At 40.9% G+C, this 19226-nt stretch overlaps 2 protein-coding genes across 11 annotated transcripts in view; one reads left to right on the top strand and one right to left on the bottom strand.

Moving 5' to 3' along the window:
- The window catches only part of slc4a7 (solute carrier family 4 member 7), a 40946-nt gene extending 34426 nt beyond the window's left edge, over nucleotides 1–6520 (bottom strand). For 5 of the 10 annotated variants that reach the window (XM_079625181.1, XM_079625178.1, XM_079625187.1 and 2 more), the window contains exon 1: nucleotides 180–350. In XM_079625181.1, the coding sequence (XP_079481307.1) occupies nucleotides 180–242 (63 nt within the window). In that variant the 5' untranslated portion in view covers nucleotides 243–350. Of the gene's footprint in view, nucleotides 1–179; nucleotides 351–6363 lie in introns of those variants that run through there. The other 5 variants (XM_079625179.1, XM_079625186.1, XM_079625185.1 and 2 more) reach the window with 4 other exon arrangements.
- A 7931-nt stretch (nucleotides 6521–14451) lies between these two features.
- Nucleotides 14452–18125, top strand: LOC307005101 (uncharacterized protein). The gene is made up of 6 exons (XM_079624908.1): nucleotides 14452–14514; nucleotides 15110–15217; nucleotides 15310–15393; nucleotides 15655–15735; nucleotides 15988–16083; nucleotides 17132–18125. The coding sequence occupies exons 2-6, from the start codon at nucleotides 15110–15112 to the stop codon at nucleotides 17363–17365; spliced, it is 603 nt and encodes a 200-aa protein (XP_079481034.1). The 5' UTR covers nucleotides 14452–14514; the 3' UTR covers nucleotides 17366–18125.
- The last annotated feature ends 1101 nt before the right edge of the window (nucleotides 18126–19226 follow it).

Here is a 19226-nt window from a genome sequence, read left to right on the forward strand (position 1 = left end):
CACTATACTGTGTTCCTAAGGCAATGTTTTGAAACCGAACCCACAGAGCAAGCACCAAGCCAAAGCATATTTGATGAGCTACGTAGAATCTGAGTCATATGCCAAGCTAAAAAAAAAAAAACCAGCATTAGGTCAGACAGATACACAACAACAGTGAGTAAAAAAAAAAAAAAACATACCGAGAATTTCGTAGCTCCTCTGGTGGTCCTCAAATTCACAACATCTCCCCAGAAGTCCTGCATTTTTCACAGACCCTGGGGAGGAACTTTAAAACTTCGTCACTTGGAGAAAATCAAACTGCACTTAAGACCACAAAAGCTTCAATGATGCAGACGCTCAGGTCCAGCTCATAAATATGGTCCCCTAAATAAAGATGTTAAAACCAAAGATCAACCTGAAGCATTCAAATATTTAGGCTACTTAAAAGCAAAAAGGAATGACAAGCTACAATCAGGATGAGTGGAAGAGGAAGTCTTCACACACTTCCTAAAAAATGGCAGTCTGCTTCCACCAAGATCTGTCACTCTGCCTAGGAAGCATAAGAGAGAGAGAATCCTGCAAGACTCTGCCAGCGCACAGTTCTTATGCTGACGCCGGATGGGTCTCACTCCTGGTTGCAAAGACCTAAACAAGCGGCGATATTTATATCCGAGAGCTGTTTCAGTGAGTGAGGGTGTGCATGTGTTTTTCCACGAGCACTGGAGCTATACATGGCCTGAGCGCTGGGAAGCAAGGACAGAATGCTATTGCCCTAAGGTGTTAAAGGGCACGAAACAATATAGGCTACTACATGATAACAACAATATAATCCTGTGTAGCACAATCAATGTCTTATTTACAGTGTCCACACCTTTTTGATTATTATAATCATAATAAAGAAAATTGCACGAATGCATGTAGACTTCTATAATTCTATAATTTCATTACATAAATCAGTTATTAGTTAAAATTTTGTGAGAAACTATGATGACCATAAAGGGTGTGTGTTACACAAGTAAAGGGAGAGTTTTTAGTTAACCCACAAATGTACAGTTGGACTAAAGAGTTCCTGCAATAAAGATGTCAGAGAAAAAAAAAGTCCAGTAAAAGTTGTTATATCACATTTGTAAAAGAGAACAAATGTTGCGATCACACACACACAATGCTGTACTAAGCCATAGGTATGTGCACACTGATGCTCATGAAGAGGAAGAATTTACCCCTGACAACAGAGTAACCTTTGTAGGAAGTCGTGCCATTCAGCCAGTGAAGCTGTTAATGCCTGTAATTAAAGCTGTGCAGTCTGTATGAATGATGGGGAATTCATTGAAGAATAATAAGTAAAAAAAAAAAAGTCCCATTTTATTCTAGGTGGAACCATTGTTACATTTGTTTCTAAAAAAAATCTTTCAGACAAACCATACAAGTGCATGCTTCAAGAATTTACTGATTAATAAGCGAATATTGTATTTTGATGTGCTGAGCATTTGCAAAAGTTAACCAATTACATTCCCACATTTGATTTGTTTGTTTTTCGGTTGGCCTACAGGTTTATTTAACAGCATTCAAGCTAGAACTACAACTGAAATTACATGATCGAATGTAAAAATAAAGCACTGTTTAGTCTTCACTGTATGAATTAAATAAATATACACTGATTATTAAAGGTACAAAAGTTATTCAGGCAAGAGCAGTTAATGATTTTTTCTTCGTCTTTTGTTGTTTGATTAACATTAAATGACACAGACAGCAGCAGGATTATTAGGCTGCTGTCACAAGACCCGATGCAAGGATCCTTTGGAGACATGAATACAAATTATTTTCCATCTGTTTCGTTCATTTAAGACATAACTGACAGTGTTTACGACGTGAATACTAGCCAAGGCGGGCATTTTGATATATTTGGCCATATGAGCTGAGGAAGAGAACTGAATTTGGGATCTTTCTCTACGCCGCCACAACAACTTGAGGCTGTCTACACTGCACTGTCTACAAATAAAAAAAAAATACCACTCGTCCTTCATGTCAGAAGTATTGCGAGTGCTTTGAGTATGTCAGAAATAGAACGAGGCATCGGTTTACTGTCAGGGATTTGTCGAGTGTAGACAGCATCACTGATTGGCTGCGTCCAAAAGCTTAAGCAGCTGACTTGTTGCCTCGCTGTCCTATCAGGATACATATGATACCTTCAAAAATCTATCAGATGAAGGTATCTCAGGAGACAGGAAGTGAAGCTAACATTGGATTCTGACGTGCCATGATTTTAAAGCTTTCGGACGAAGCCATTATAATAGCAAATTCTGGCAAATTCTATTGTCTTTCATTGCGTTGCGCCGCTTGGGTCCGATGTACATGGTGGTATTGTATTAAAATCATTCAGTTATTGCAAGCTGATGCGATATACATAGTTATATTTCAGGTGTACACCAGACAGTGAGCTTTGCATGGGGAATGGGGGGGGACAAGGACATATTTTCTTTATTTGGTTGTGGTCTGGCCCGTTACATCAAACTATCTATTTTAAATCTATTGCAGCGATTTGTGAATAAAATACTGAACACAATTATTAATTTTGATAATACTTATTAACAAATGCTTTAGAAGTACTTTTCATTGTTCATGTTAACTAATATAGTTAACTAATGTTGTATTGTAAAGTGTTACCATACCATACGCTTTTAAAAACATAAAACAGACTAAACTAATACTAGGCACTGGCAAACAGACTTTGCACTGCTGAACGCTCTCAAACTCTCATCTAAGATTAACAAAATCTTTTATGGAACAAAAATGTGAAACAACAAAACCCACTTCAGAAGAAATGCTGCCTGGTTTTACATATGATTAGAGATTCTATAGAGAATCTATATGAAAAATCTCACAACGTCTGTGCTCATTTATGAAATATTGTCATTTAATAAATATTTGTGATCCAAAATAAAACGTCAGATTCTGTTACATTTAAATCTATATTCTGCAGATTCTCCCTCAAAATAAAATGTTTCCAGAGTCTCTCTAGGCCTAGTTTACATTGTACTAAGATTATACGTCTGATCAATTCTGACATGTCACTCTCAACATATGTAAACAAATGGAACCAGAAAGACTTGTGAATTAGCTGTAAGTTAACAGAGCAACTGTGTTGACTACTGTACACTGACAGGTCACAGACAGAGCCTCATCCTACTGTCCGCAGCTACTCTAAACCTGCTGAGCTTACGGCTGTGCCCTCTGTGGCTTTATCAACAGCATTGTCTGCTGGTTCCCAGCTGCCCCACGAGCTGCTGATCCTCCAGCCAGAGAAACAATGACAAACTTCCTGTCTAATCTTCCATTCTGAACCAGTGCTGTAACATTACCACACACTCAACGAACCATGAAATCTTCCATCATTGCTAATCTCCCGATGGAGTCACGGCAGAGAACAGAAGAGGAGCATCATTGTCCTGAAGACAACGGAGTGATGAGTAGTAGTGAACTAAGCAACAGGAAGAAATTAAAACAGGCTCTTTGTTACATAACAGGAACTCTGCCCATTCCAAAATTTTCCAATAAATAGAATGCTAACTTTGTTTAACGACATCTAAACAATATACATACTTAAGCAATAACGTACAAGCTTACAATTTCCTTATCTGGATTGCAGTCTAACTCAGATTTGCCATTTGAATCGTAATCATCATTACATAATACAGACAACATACCTGCACTGCACCAACATGAGACTGACAATTGAGGGGAAAACACAACAGAATGATGGTAGCAAGTCAGACACTGTTATTTTTTAGTATTACCAATACTTTAAGTGTAAAACTGTAAATAGAAAAAGAAAATGAGTGTAGCAACTAGCGATGGCCCACTGGTTACTGTTTATATGAAAACATAAGCCCGTATGTTATGCTTTACACACTTTGTAAACAAATGTAACAATATTCACACTGTCCATTTAAATGTCTCATTCTCAATTACCATAAATCCCGCCCATTAAATCCGACTGACAACTATATATGGGCATCATATTATGACACCAAAAGAAGGATTTCAACATGTCTTTTCAAAAGCGAATGAAAAAGAACAATTTCTCAGATGCAGAAATTGAAGTTTTATTATCAGATGTTCATTAAAAACGCCACATTTTATTTTCAAGCGTAGCCTATAGTGGCGTATCAGGTCCTAAAAAAAGGAAGCTTGGCAGCATACAGATGCAGTTAATGGAGTTTCATCTGTTAATCGAACAGTCCCAGAAGTGAAAAGAAAATGGTTCGACATGAAGCGACTGCAAAAAACTAATTAGTTCACTTCGAAAAAATATAGCCCAGCCCTATTGAAAGCAATTAATTATTTTATTAAAGTATACTGTTTGCAGATGCTATTACTGGCTCTCATAATAAAAGTAAAAAGAAAAACCATATGTATTGCTATATATAATAATATTTTTTCAAAATGCTGTGTGTAAATGTACCCGATTAGGTGAATTAAAATGCAGCCTTATTAATGAGCAAAACGTTCGGAAGTTAAACGCACTATTTACACGTGGTTGGGAGCAGGTGTAGATTTCTTTCGTACCAACTAACATTTGGAAAATACGAACATTTTAATGAATCCGAAAATTTACGCCAGAACCACTTTACACACGATTTACACAAAAATTCGTTCTGCTCGTGTTTCATGAATGAGACCCATTGTATGCATTTACTTATATGAGCTAATATACTTACACTTAAAGGGATAGCCTAGTTCACTCAAAAATAAAAATTAACCCATGATTTACTCACCTTCAAGTTATCTTAGGTGTATATGACATTCTTCTTTCAGATGAATACAATCAGAGTTATATTTAAAAAAGAAAAGCTTTATAATGGCAGTGAATGGCTGTTTCTGTTTTGAAGTCCATAAAAGTGCATATTTTCATGATGAAAGTGCTCCACACGGCTCCGGGCGGTTAATAAAGGCCTTCTGAAGCGAAGCGTTTTTGTAAGAAAAATATATTTTACATTTTACAAACTGTCATCTCCAACTTCCGCTAATTATCGTACGCACGTTCGCGAGAGACTGGCGTTCCAGCGTCTGACGTACGACGCAGGCGTAGCGTAAATTCTGGTGGTGAGCGGGCGAGCGCAGAGGTTAGAGCAAAACAAAACACCGGTTCTAGGCTACATAGCACGCTGGAACGCCAGTCTCTCGCGAACGTGCGTACGATAATTAACGTAAGTTAGAGATTACAGTTTGTAAAGTTTTAAATATGGATATTTTTCTTACACAAACGCATCGCTTTGCTTCAGAAGGCCTTTATTGTATTTGTCTTATGCGTGTTCTAGATTCACTGTAAACATTAGCAATGCTTTGCAATATTTTTGGGAATTTCATTTTTTTCATTTTGAATTTCAATTTAAGAGAGAGAGAGAGAGAGAGAGAGAGAGAGAGAGAGAGAGAGAGAGAGAGAGAGAGAGAGAGAGAGAGAGAGAGAGAGAGAGAGAAGTGCACACTTACTCATACATGTAAACAGTAATAGCAGAAGGAGAGAGAGAGAGAATTATCAATTGTATACTATACAAATTCATGTTAACTGGGTTGACATTTAATAAATGCCCTATCTTGACAAACATAACAAGTGATAAAAATGAGTGGACTTCAATCTTTCGAGTTCATATTCAGAAAGGATTATGTGATTATGACTTTTTCTTCTGGAATAGTAAGGTACATCACTATAAAATGGAAATGTGACAGTGACATACAACCAGAGGAAAATTTCTGTTTTTTACAGCAGATCATCTCAGCTAAAAACTAAATGTAAATATAAACAGAGAATAAACACTCATTATTGCTTGTTGTATGTTGCTATACAGTTTTTGCAAAGTTTGGCACAAATCTCGTCTTTACGAGGACATTATTTTGAAGGAAGAAAATAAAACACAACAAAAGCTAAAACGTGTATGTATGCGTTTATGTATGTTTATAAATACTTCAAATTATTTTTTATCTGAGAGAGAGAGAGAGAGAGAGAGAGAGAGAGAGAGAGAGAGAGAGAGAGAGAGAGAGAGAGAGAGAGAGAGATTCGTAGTCTAATGCGCTCGTCTTTCACCGTTATTGTGACGCAATGAACTGAACGACACTTCCTGGCAGCAGCGTGATCACCCCAAAACAATGAAAGTACATTTCCACAGCAATACAATCTCAAAACAAACACCTTTCACGTCCACTAAGACCATGTGGATGATCCTGGGTCGTTAACAACCAAGAGAAAGTGATGCTTTAAACTAATCCCACCATCCATTACCCTCATCCACGACCCTTTTCTTTCTTTGAAATAAACGCGCGCAGAAACGCTCTAGGCATCTAAACTCTCAACTCTAAAGAGACAACAACAAATAACTTTATGCTTACTGTGGTTAAGAGTGGTTTCATCTGTTCATTGCTATCTTCCTCCATTTGCTCAAACTGTGCACTTCTTCCGTCCCTCGCCGGAGACTGATTTGAATATGATATTTCGAAATGCCCCTTCTCTCGTGTCACAGCCACTGAGAGCGTGTGAATGGTATTTTTACATATATCTGGGCTTGGCAAATCCCGCCCTTGTTGAGATTGACAGGTTATTTCATCCGTTCACACTCACGCGACCGGCTTTTTCCCTAGCCAATAACATCTTCGGAACGACAATGGAACATTAATATTAATGAGAAGGGGAGGGGTTAATTGGCTATTGGGTGGTCTACACATAAACTATTAGGGAAGAGAAAGAACTCGCGGTGAGGATGAGAATGATGATTTGAAAGAAGTATTATGGTGTTGTTATTATTAGGCCTCACGGGAAAACAAAAAGGAATGTCTTGGTAAAACTATCCAACCTCTCAACAGCCTGAGTAGAGATTGGGTGTGCAGCAGGGGTAAACCTTTACTGACCCTTGACCCTCACCCTGGCTCCCAGCCAACCCATAGTAAGTTTATTTTAAAAAATATATTTTTTTACATTATTGCATAATGCTAATCAAATCATTTTAATTTCTTTGGTAGTTGTCCCCCTGCTTGACTGGGTTTGTTTTACAACAATAGATTGGATGACAAATAACATAGCCTATTATAAGGAAAATATTTATTTACATTTAAATACATTTAAATTGTAGGGGCTCTAACTCAGGATTTTACAAACTTTTTTTTAAGACAATGAATCATCTGTTATACACAAAATGTTTTAAGACCCACAATGTATAATTCATTGTAGTTTTTTTACTTATAGTCAATATTTTTCTGTATCATTCTTCAGTTTTGTTTAGATCCTTCATCTCAAGACATTTTTAATGCCTACTGGAGGTCCGTCAAATTGCACACCACAGCTGTAACTCACTTTTGTTTTTTGTCAACAGTTTTCAATTTAACAATTTAAACTGTGCTGTACTATGGCAAATGAGAACTGAAACAATACAAAGCATTTGCATTAAAAATGTTTTTTGAATTTTATTTATTTTTATTGATGAAGTAATACAGTTAAGGTGGACAGAGATTAAATGAATGTTTTATTTAAAAAATAACAAGAAAACAACTATAAATGACTATGTCTGAATACTAATACCATTGATGATGAAAAATAATTCAATTTTTATTTGTATTATTATTATTGCAATAACAATAGGGGATTATGTATCATTCAAAACACTTGAATCTATAAAAAAAATAGGATCACAATTCTTGCATTAAAAATCAAGTATCCTTTTCAACAAATGAGATGTTTTAACAGCTATACAATTGTTCTGTATTGAAGTCAGAGAGTCTTAAAGATGAAAAATACTTAATTTGTGTTACGTTGGCATTAGTGCCAATCAGTAACAAGACATTTTTACATTTTATATATAACAGGATTTTTTTTTCACATTATGACCGATATTGTCTGGATTAGTTATTTATTTATTTGAATTTTTTTAACCAGTTACCAAGCTGAGATTGCAATACGTATTGCTCGAAAATGTCTATCTTTGTACAGGGATGCCCCCATGTGGTTCATAACTTCTCTGCATGTATTATCCTCTTATCATGGCTACAGTTGATGGATAGAGGTCTAAATAGACTTTTGTCAAAATTATACATAATGTCAAAAATAAAACATGATAATAAATAAACAATGTCACATTAGTTTGTTTTGTGTTTCTATTCCAGCATTTAACTATTTAAATATGATTAACATAATACAAATAAAGGCAGTTTCCTGTACTATGTTATATTTGAACAAATCGAAAACTATCATGGTGATCAGTTATTTATTGCATTGCTCTTACACATCTTGATCTTAGAAAACTTTCCTGCATTCTGTCATTGAAGCTGGGTCCTCTAGTCCTGTCACTCCAAAATCCTTGTGTCAGAAGTGGGATTTGAACCCATGAACAACTCCATTCGGAGAACAGGCGGCAGAACGGGCGTGGCCTAGGCCTATAAATATCCTAGCACGGCTGTAAAATACTGATTTTCATCACCGAAGCGACGCAGAGTATTATGCATGCACGGCACAGAGACGCAGTACTCGTTCCTCTTCTAGAGAGAACCGAAGTTACGTTAGTAACCGAGTACGTTCTCTTACGAGAGTTCTCTCGTACTGCGTCGAAAGACGCTACGGGAACCTCGTGCAAAACGCTGTGTGTGCTCAGATCCGACACCAGACACCCAAGGGCGCGCACGCCCGGGGCACACATAGTGCCTGATCACCAGAAAACTCACATAGAGTTCCAGGGAGAGCGGCTAGAATAGCATCATCCCTTTATAATTAGTGTTCCGAAGGACATTACAGCATATACATGTATATAAATATATATGGTGGGTCATTACATTGCTCATAGGACGTAATTGACAGTGAGTGATGCTTAAAACATTTTGGCAATCTGGGCCGTAATAAAACGGGGCAGAAAACACCATGTTGTGTCTTTTAGACCGAGAGCCGTCTGGCCTGTAAGGCGGGAACCTCTAGGTTATAGAACCTTATACTACAGGGTCGTTGAATGCTTGAATCTGATTGGTTGACGAACGTTCTGAGGTGTGCAATTATTTTCAGGGAACCGCACGGCTAAAGTAGTTCCAGGCAGGTCTTGACCTCATTACAGTTCCATATCACTTCGCGTAGTCAACTGTAATAACGGAAAATAGGATACAATTCATAACAAGAAAAACCGCAGCCCCATGCGCTTGATCTGCAATTTTCAATGTCTAACTTCACAATCAATGGAAACATGCAGTTTAATTTTAATAAATAAAGTATACAGTCCTATACAGAATCAATAGAAAATTAAACTGAATATTTAAATAAAAAGATAGTCCTGTTGCACGGGTTTTCGTAATTATTGGAGATAATAACAAATAAATTAAATTGATAGGCCTATACTTGTTAAAAGGGCTTTGTGTTTCATTTATTAGTCTAGTCTACTGTCACTATAGAAAAAAAGAATGAACAAATTAATTAAAACGAATTGAGTTAATAAATAAATAAATAATAATTTTGACGCACATGCTTCTCTCGAAGGCCGGTTATGAATGTAATTTGATACTTATGACTGATCATGCACGCGTTTTCAGCGCGTTCAGTCTGTGTTCACAGCGGTGTTTAAAATCTGCTGCATTCACAGTCGGAGAATGTTTCTAGCCGTTAATGTGTCCAGCATTACTCTGCTATCAGCGGCTCAAACCTCCGTTACTAACTCTAAAATGACGTTTTGGAATTAGCAACGGAGCACGGGTTTAGATGCGCAAGGAATTAGTCCTACATACAAGAGCGTTTTAATGACAAAAACTTTACAAACGTCTTGAAATACATCATCTGAACAATATTTCGAGGTGTGGTAACTGTAGTATAAGCGGAATAATTGACTCCAGGCCGTTGAATTATTATGAAAATAATGCACACCCGAGGTGTAACGGCCACTCCGCTTCGCGTCGTGACCGCATTACCACCTCGGGTGTGCATTATTTTTATAATAATTCAACGGCCTGTCGTCAATTATTCCTTACTTATAAATGTAGACGGGGAGGCCCAGCCTGCCGCCATACAGATATCTTGCAACGAGATTCCACTAGTAGGTGTAGGGACCAACACATGTAGGGACCAAAGCTCCGGGCGAGGATGCAAAATCGAGCCCCTGGCCTGAGAGAGGAGGTCCCTCATCACTGGTATCGGCCATGGAGCAGTGATCGTCAGCTGCATCAGTACTGGAAACCATGCTTGGTTTGTCCAGAACGGAGCCACGAGTAGCACTGAACATCCACTTTCCCTGATTCGCTCCAATACCTGAGGTAGAAGCGAGACAGGTGGAAAAGCATAGAGTGGGCAGCGGGGCCAGACATGGGCCAGCGCGTTCTTGCTCTTTGAGAAGAATTTCGGACAATGAGCGCTTTCCTGAGAAGCAAACAGGTCTATTTTTGCTCTGCCGAACGTCCTCCACAGCAGTTGTACTGTCTGTGGGTGTAGAGACCACTCTCCCGTAGGAACATTGTTCCGTGAGAGTCTGTCTGGGGCGATATTCAGGTTCCCCGGCACGTGTACTGCTCTCAGTGAGCGCAGGTTGTGCTGGGCCCAAACCAAGAGGCATTCCGTCAACCTGTAGAGGTTTCGGGATTTGACACCGCCCTGGCGATTTATGTAGGCCACCACTGACATGTTGTCCGAACGGACCAGGACGTGATGCCCTTTTATCCGGGGACAAAAGCGCCTCAGCACGAAGTCCACCGCCAACATTTCCAGGCAGTTTATGTGTGGGAGCCTTTCCCGTTCTGACCACTGGCCAAAGAACGGTCTGCCCTCGAGCAACGCTCCCCAGCCTGAGGTGGATGCGTCCGTGGACACCACCTTCACGCTCGAGGAAGTCCCCAGGCTTACACCTGACTGGTACCAGTCTGTCGCACTCCATGGCATCAGGGCTGACACGCATTCCTGATTGACCTTGAGGCGATAAATCGGCGCGGCACTCGTGCTTTTAGCCAGAACTGCAGCGGGCGAATGCGCAGCAGACCCAGCTGTAGTACTGATGATGCTGAGGCCATGAGACCCAGTCTCCTCTGAAACTTCCTGACCGGGACAATGGAGCCGCTGCGGAATGATTTTATCATGTGCAGAATACGCATTCTGCGCTGTGATGACAGCTGTGCTGTCATAGACAGCGAGTCCAGTGCTGTGCCCAGAAAATATATTTTCTGACTGGGAAACAGTGAACTTTTTGCCCAGTTGACTCTGAGACCTAAAAACTTGAGGTGATCGAGTAATATGGTCCTGTGCTGTACAAGCTATGATTGCGATTGGGCTAGAATCAGCCAATCGTCCAAGTAATTCAGAATTCGTACGCCTCGGAGTCTCAGGGTTGCCAGCGCCGCGTCCATGCACACTGTAAACGTACGAGGTGCTAGAGACAGGCCGAACGGAAGGACTGTATACTGATACGCCTGGCCCTCGAAGGCGAATCTCATAAATCGCCTGTGACGTGACGCAATTTGTATTTGAAAATACGCGTCTTTCAGATCTATTGCAATGAACCAGTCCCCTCGGCGAATCTGCGCGAGGATTTTTCTGGTCGTGAGCATTCTGAACTTGCGCTTCATAAGCACTTTGTTCAGCTGCCTCAGATCTAAAAGGGGTCTGAGACCCCCGTCTTTCTTTGGCACCAGGAAATATCTGCTGTACAAACCCCCTTCGCTCTGAGCTTGAGATAAAGGCTCTATGGCCCCTTTGCTCAATAGCTTCGCTATTTCGGCTAGAAGTAGATGTGCTACTTCTGTTTTTACCGTAGTTTCGACTCTCGCCGTGTAACGGCGGGGGCGTCGTGAGAACTGTAGCGAATAGCCTCTTTTTATAATGTTCAGCACCCACTCTGAAACCCCGGGAAGTTTTTCCCACGCATTTGCATGAGTAACTAGGGGTAGAATGAAGTCTGGGCCCTGGTCGCGAAATGGCGGCGACACGAGAGCAACCGTGTGCTGAAGCATGGACGCTGTGTTTGCAGCGTTTGAGGCGGGGGGCGCGCTTAATCGAGCGGGCAGCCCCGTAAGGCTCATCATGTCTGGGGATAAATGTGGGTGCGTGATAGCGGGCACATTTATAGCACTGGGAGTACTGTCTATTAGAACTGACTGACCGTGCACAGGTTTCGTTTTTACAGAAACCGTGGGACATGCAGTGTGTAGTGATTGTGGGCACTGAATAGCGGACACGCTCACTACATGTGATGCACAATCGACATGAGTCGAATTTATGTGTGCAGACCCTTTATTGTGCAGGGCTGTGCTTGTGTGTACGAATGGGCACTGGGTTGTGGGCATTACAGTTACACACATTACACCATCGGCCGTGGCCGGGACACCAGAAATGACACTCTTTTTCAGATTTATCTGGGTCGCCGTGAAAACGGCGTTTGTGTACAGGCAAATGGGCCATGATGCCGGTTTGTTGACTGCTGAATACACTGGCACAGTTGCGTGTGTTGGGACTGTGCGAGCGAAAATCTTTGGTGGAAATCCGGCCGCAGCGGGACTTGAACACCGTCTTTTTCCTAGGCGGGCTAGGAGGGCGGGGGGAGGCGTCCAGCTGAGCGAGAGCGCTGTCTCGGGTCTCGGCCTGTCGCTGCTGGGGCGCCGCGGCGGGCGCAGGGCACTGCTGTGTGCGAGCAGACGGCTGTTTCGGGCGGCCTGTCACAGAGCTGGAGCGCTTGGGCAGAAAGTGTCTCGTGGCTTGCAACGTTTTCTGCACCTCGGTGAATCGGTCCGCGAAATCCTTGACGGACGAACCGAAGAGGCCAGCGGTCGAGACATCGCGCTCTGACTCCGCCATCTCAGAGAGCGTCAGCCAAAGATGTCTCTCTGCCACGGTAGCGGAGGCCATAATTCGCCCTATGGCATGTGCAGCGGACTTTGTGGCGCGAAGAGCGAGGTCTGTGGCGCTCCGCAAATCCGGCACGCAGATCGCTTCCGGGCCTTCCTCGTCAAGCTTACGGAGAAGGTTGGCCTGGTGAATCTGCAACACCGCCATTGTGTGCAACGCCGATGCAGCTTGTCCAGCGGCGGAGTAAACGCGGCCGTTCAGAGCTGATGACGTGCGGCAGGCTTTGGACGGTAACGCTACCTTAGCCCGCCGTCCAGCAGAGGGTGGGCAAAGGTGAGTCGCTACGGCCTCTTCCACTGGAGGGAGGGAGTGGTATCCTCTGTCTCGAGCACCGTCCACAACGGAGAATGCTGCTGAGGCAGAAGTACGCACCCTGGCTGAAAATGGAGCTTTCCAGGACTTCGCTACTTCTTCGTGAAGCTCAGGAAGAAAAGGCGTGAGTCTAGAGGGCGGCGAAGCAGCCATCCAGCCGGTTAAGCGCAGGCTCTTCGTGCATCGACCACTCAAAGCCGAGGCTCGCGATGGCCTGCGTGAGCAGACGCATCAGCTCTGCCTCGATGCTGGCTTTTCCTCCTCGACGCTCACGAGCGGTGGGGGCGGGGAGATCCACGGAGCTTGCCCATCCCTCGCTACCCGAAGCGAGGAGAGAACAGCAGTCGTCCTCCACAGACCCGGCTTCACCTTCATCGTCCATGACGGACGCGGCGTCAGACAGCGGCCGTTGTCCATCGGTGAGCGAGTCCAGCGAAGCGGGCGGAGAAGCTTGCGGCGGCGAGCTCCTCGTGGTGGAGGGAGGTTATGGGTTCCACTGAGCACGGCGCTTTTTACGGCGCGGCACTGCAGCGGGCGGAGGTGCAGCTTCAGCGAATGAAGCCAGGCGAGTCCGCAGAGTCACTATAGGCAACAAATCACAGTGATGGCAGCCGCCATCAGCGAGCGCTAAAGCTGCGTAATCCTCACCCATGCAGGAAACACAAAGCACATGGTGGGGCTCTACACGAGCCACAGGAGGTGCGAGGCACTTTTAGTGAGTGAAAAAATGTGTGACGCAGCGGCGAACACACACAAAACACACACGCTTTAAAGGATATAATTCCACGCCGGATAGCGATGCAGGGAACGGCAGCTGAAGGCTGCGAGATGTCGACCAGCGGCTTCAGAGAGAAGGCATGTCCTGCAGTGATGCTTCTCGACGGCTGTGGCGGCTTCCTATCAGGATCCAGCGATGCGGGAGCTTCGCTGAAGAGAAGAAAATCAGTATTTTACAGCCATGCTCGGATATTTATAGGCCTAGGCCACGCCCGTTCTGGCGGGACGTGACGCAGAGGGCGCGGAGCGTCCTCATTGGGTCAAGCGTCACGAGAGGCCTCGCATAGGCTGCTGCTTTTGCCGCAGAGCAGCCAAAAGGCGCGCAAGCTGTTCCGCCTAAGGCTGTATGCTGCTGCAAAGCGTTTTACATTATTACAAAATTAAGGATTAATTTTTAGGCTTCAATATCTCGAGAAAGAACCTTTCCCGTAGCGTCTTTCGACGCAGTACGAGAGAACTCTCGTAAGAGAACATGTCGCTTTGTCGCTTGTAGTGTGTATGCACCTTCCCTGTGGTGGTTTGTTTACAGTGGTTGATACTGTTTGACGAAGGCAGATACACAACCTAAACGACCGTGCGCCTACCCCATTGCGACGCCTCTGAGTGTGAGTATTCTGCACTTCTGTTGTCTGTCTCTATGTTTGTGGATTTGGTAAAAGCTAGAATAGAAACCCAGAGCAAAGCTGCACACTATCACATATCAATCCTCTTTATTTGCTTATTGTGCTCTTACGTTGGTTTTTGCACGAGGATATCATGTACAGATAGTTGTTTTGTAAGCTTGTGTAGATTTGATGTTGTGACATGCAGGATTAGGTGAACATGCTCCTTCCCAACTTTGTTTTGGACCACCAGAAAATAGTGAAGTCCCCTGTGCCGTTATCTCTAGTTTTTTTAAGTCGCATTGGGAAAAAACAAAGCTAAATCTAAACCAAGTGCCTTCGCCAGATTAGCTTCTCATGTGTTGTCTGAGCAACTCTTCCAGTTAATCCAGATTTTCCGCTCGGGGAATGTTCACAGTGACATTTGGTTCCTCTTCACTTTGGTTTCACTTTGACTGACAGTAAAGAGAAAAACATGCATTTAATTTCTGTATAGGCTTAATAAACTGGAACCAATGTTAGTATATTTTTATTAGCTTGTTACCGTGCATCAAATTCGAAACTTTCATACAACTCCCCTCTCTCAGTGTGTTTAAAGATGCCTAGACGTGATGATGTGACCAGCTTTTTGCAGCAGCCAGCGTCACTATTTGACCAGCGTGTGGTGGTGTCTAAATTCATGATGATCTGGCCAAAGGTCCTGGGGGTAAAAGACTTTCCTTCTTTTTTCTGCTACATGCTAATTTTGATTTGGGGGTAAATGAGGAAACAGAAGCTGTCTTGTTTTATATCTTCCAGGTTTTGGAAATATCAATAGGTATAGGGATGATTGTCTTAACAATCTGGACAGGATTTTTGTATCTCCTATGGTCATGTCTAATTGTAAGTATTTTATTTTAACACCAGGACAACATTGTGCATTGAACAAGTAGGCTACTCAATAATGTTAATTTTCTTCACTGTAGTTAGTTTTAACTGGATACGTGACAGTATCAGCCGCATGCAAACGTAACGCATATTGGGTTAGTCAGAATTTCTAATAGAAAATATTTTACAGTTCACTGTGCCTATTTAAAGTATAGTACTAGAGTACAATGCATTATGTTTTAAACATCTATCTAAACTATATTTTTCCCATTTCAGGTCAAAATCTCACAATCTCTAAACTGTTTCAATGCCATCGCATCTGTGATGTCCGTCCCATTTCACTGTCTTAACCGTGATGTAAGTGTCTGTATTAGACGTCTTGCTTTGAATCTCACAAAAGTCAAATATATCTGCCAAGCTTACATCAAATATGCTCATATTAGTGTGATCAACTATAAAAGTGGTTCCAACTTTAACCTATTTAATAAGCTCTACAATAATCTGTAAATCATGATGTGCCATTTCTGACCATTCCTTCAAGACAAATGTATATGTATGACTACCGGTAATAAAAATGTGTTTATAATCATATTGTCTATACTCACTCAGGGTGCGACTCTTGTTCTCTTGGTTGTCTGTGATGTTCTGGTCTTCATCATCTCTGTTATCGTTACCTCATCTTCTTCTGATTGCTGCAGGATGAAGGTGAAGCTCTTTAAGAGGAAGTTCAAAAATTCTTATCTTAAATAATTTTTAAAAATGTACAAATTGAAAACAAAATTAAATTCTGGCACTGTTTACTCGCCCTCGTGCCATTCCATACCCATATTATAGTAGGCATACTTTTTCTTCTGTGGAACACAAAAGGTTAAATTATATAGAACATCCTTCAATATAATGAAGATTAATGAGGGCTGGGAATTTCATTCTGCAAAATTACAACAACAAAAAAGCATTTTTTTTTTTAAACATATCCATGCCAGCTATTTTTATTCTAAGACTTATAATAGTGATAGCTTTGTGTGAGGGATGAAACGTTTTACTGAAAACAAGCCTTTTACATATTACTTTCATTGAGACAGAAAAAGCCACATTTGATTACTCGTCATTATGTGTATTTAACTGCTTTGACAGAAACAAGTGACTTCGTTTTCATATCCACTCTGATTGGTTAATTAATTCATTGGACATTAGATTAACAGCTGCCACTGCACTAGGTGTCTATGGGATCAAATTCCCGCCAAATATATAGCGGTCACGTATAAAAAAATAATTTTTTACATGAAACTCGAACTGCAACATTTGGGAAAGCAAGCGCAGAACATAGAAAGATGAGCGAAGAGAAAAACAGCACAAGCGTACAAAAGAGTAAAATATGAGCAGAAAATGCAAGAAAGCACAAAGTACACAGTAATAAAACCAAGGAAAACATACTTTTTAAGAAAGCATGACCATAAGTTTAAGTTTTGTGCAAAATAACTTTTAATGTGTTTAAAGTTTTTATTCATGCTTGTTATTTCTTGATTCACGCTTATTATATTTTGATCCGTGACCACGTTGTTTGCTATTCTGATCATTTTGCATTTTTTTTTTCAGTTTATGCAATATATTTTTACATGTGTTTTTAAATTTTTGATTCACGCTTATTTTTTTATACGTGACCGCTATATATTTGGCGGGAATTTGATCCCATAGGTGTCACCGCATCCCATTTAGACGCAATAATGATGTTCTTTATGTTGTGTTCTCTCAGTCAAGACGTGTTGCAGTCAGTTACATAAACAGAGATGTGCCTTACATGATAGACGACAATATTGTGCTTCGGGGCCAACAAGAACCTTTTGCACCTCCAGCAAACTACAGCCCAAGTCCTTCTGAACCTCCACCAAATTATGATACAGTCCCATCTGAACCTCCACCAAATTATGATACAGTCCCATCTGAACCTCCACCAAGCTACAATCAAGTCCTTCTGCACCCCCAGTGAACTATAATCCAGGTCTTTTTGACGCTCCATCAAACTAATAGGAAATCAAGAGGCAATTTCTAGTCTGTTGATGAAATCAGCTTCTTATTCACTTTCCTGGATATAATTTAAAAAATCAACCAAAAGTCTCATGCTAACATAGGCTCATTGAAGTGCCTTGAGACACGCAGCATTATTCAATGTTGACGTAATTTCCACTGAAACAGGAAGACAGGGCGACGCATATCGAACACCTCCTCTACTTTTTAAAAATAGTCAATAGCGTTTCGTTTATATCACAGCTCGGCCAGTGCTGTTGAGCTTGGTAAAGCCGCAGTTTCCTCCTAAATAGTTTCTCCTCATAATCTCCACCATATCACTTTAAAATACAGCATTCTGCAGATTAAGTATAGTAAAAAAAGTTACATATTGTAGTCTGCGCTGAATCACACATAAGATCCGCTCTGCTGTTGTGTCTCTGGACCGGTGCAGACTGTGTGTTTGAAAGAGAGAAAAAAATTCAGTTGTAATCAACAGTATGTCATGGACTAACATTAGGGATTATATTGTATTGAACTTGTACTGTACTTGTAGAGATTATATTGTATACACTGCACTGCACTGAAATTCAGTTCACACATCACTACAGTCCTGTTGGTTATAATACAACTCTTATTTTGGAAAAATATATTTTTGCATAAATCTTATGATTTTTATTTATGAAAAATATTCAATAGATTCACTGTAATTAACTGTATTGATGCCAAATAAAAATTCTCACAACACTGTTGTCCTGTTCCTTATTCTACAACACTTATTTTGGAAAAATATATTTTTGCATAATGTTTATGATTTTTATTTATGAAAAATATTCAATAGCTTCACTGTAATACTGCATCGATGCCAAATTCAGTTCACACATCACTGCTGTCCTGGTGGTTATACTACAACACTTAGTTTGTATAAATGTCTTTTTGTGTAAATTGTATAATCATCAGGACAGCAGTGAGGTGTGAATGAATTTGGAAAGTTATTGAATATATTTAATAAATAAAAATCCTAAAAAACATGCATACATTTTATATCGCTCAAGGATTAAACCCATGAAATATGCCAAATATTAACATACTACAAAATAGTCTGTATGCCCCTGTACATTATGTACCATGTCCCAGTGTTATGAACAAACATAACAAACATTGCTATCTCATGCTGACATGCTCAAGTGAGTTACACAGTTAAGACAGTGAGACAGTTTCATTTTATTTGTGATGCCGCATAGGCTTCCTTTGTATACTGTAAACGTTTTTCATTGATTTTGCTAGAAATGTTGTGAAAGGTTCTAGCCTATGTATATTTTCTGGATGAATATCTAAACAGATGATATTTTTCTCTGACAGGGTCTGGACATATTGAGTTTAGTTTAGTGGGTATCATCTTATCATTGTGGGGTGGCTTGTTTTTTCTTTTCTTGTGCTTTGTGTTTCTTTCCTTTTCTCATAAGGAAAACATTGTGCTGAAATACTCTTTTCATTCACTGTAGTCACTTTTCACCGGAGTTGTAGTGGTCTCAGCTGAACTCAAACAAATCATGTATCTGGTCAGTCATCATCTTAGTCAAATAATTGTTATGTCTATTCAGACGACTATATGATAATAGAAAGGTCCTTTATGTAAGGAGCAACTATTTTCAAAGCAGATTTTTCTCAGATCAGTTCAGAGCCTCACAAACAATGAGCTGTCTGTGTGCCATGACCTCTATTTCCATCATTGCTATACCAATTTCAATCTTTAAAACTTGTCAAATGTACATTCATGTTCTTATCAATGGTTGTACACCAGGTACTAACATCAGTATGGCCAACTTACAGTTGGTTTTACC

The sequence above is a fragment of the Phoxinus phoxinus genome, assembly GCF_949152265.1.
Source record: "Phoxinus phoxinus genome assembly, chromosome: 10".
Classification (NCBI taxonomy): domain Eukaryota; kingdom Metazoa; phylum Chordata; class Actinopteri; order Cypriniformes; family Leuciscidae; genus Phoxinus; species Phoxinus phoxinus.

Excerpts from the sequence above, each read along its gene's own strand:
- LOC307005101 (XM_079624908.1), top strand. The coding sequence starts at position 15,110 with ATGCCTAGACGTGATGATGTGACCAGCTTTTTGCAGCAGCCAGCGTCA. Across the intron at positions 15,218-15,309 it reads TCTGGCCAAAGGTCCTGGGG|GTTTTGGAAATATCAATAGG; the intron begins GTAAAAGACTTT and ends TATATCTTCCAG. Across the intron at positions 16,084-17,131 it reads CTGATTGCTGCAGGATGAAG|TCAAGACGTGTTGCAGTCAG; the intron begins GTGAAGCTCTTT and ends GTGTTCTCTCAG.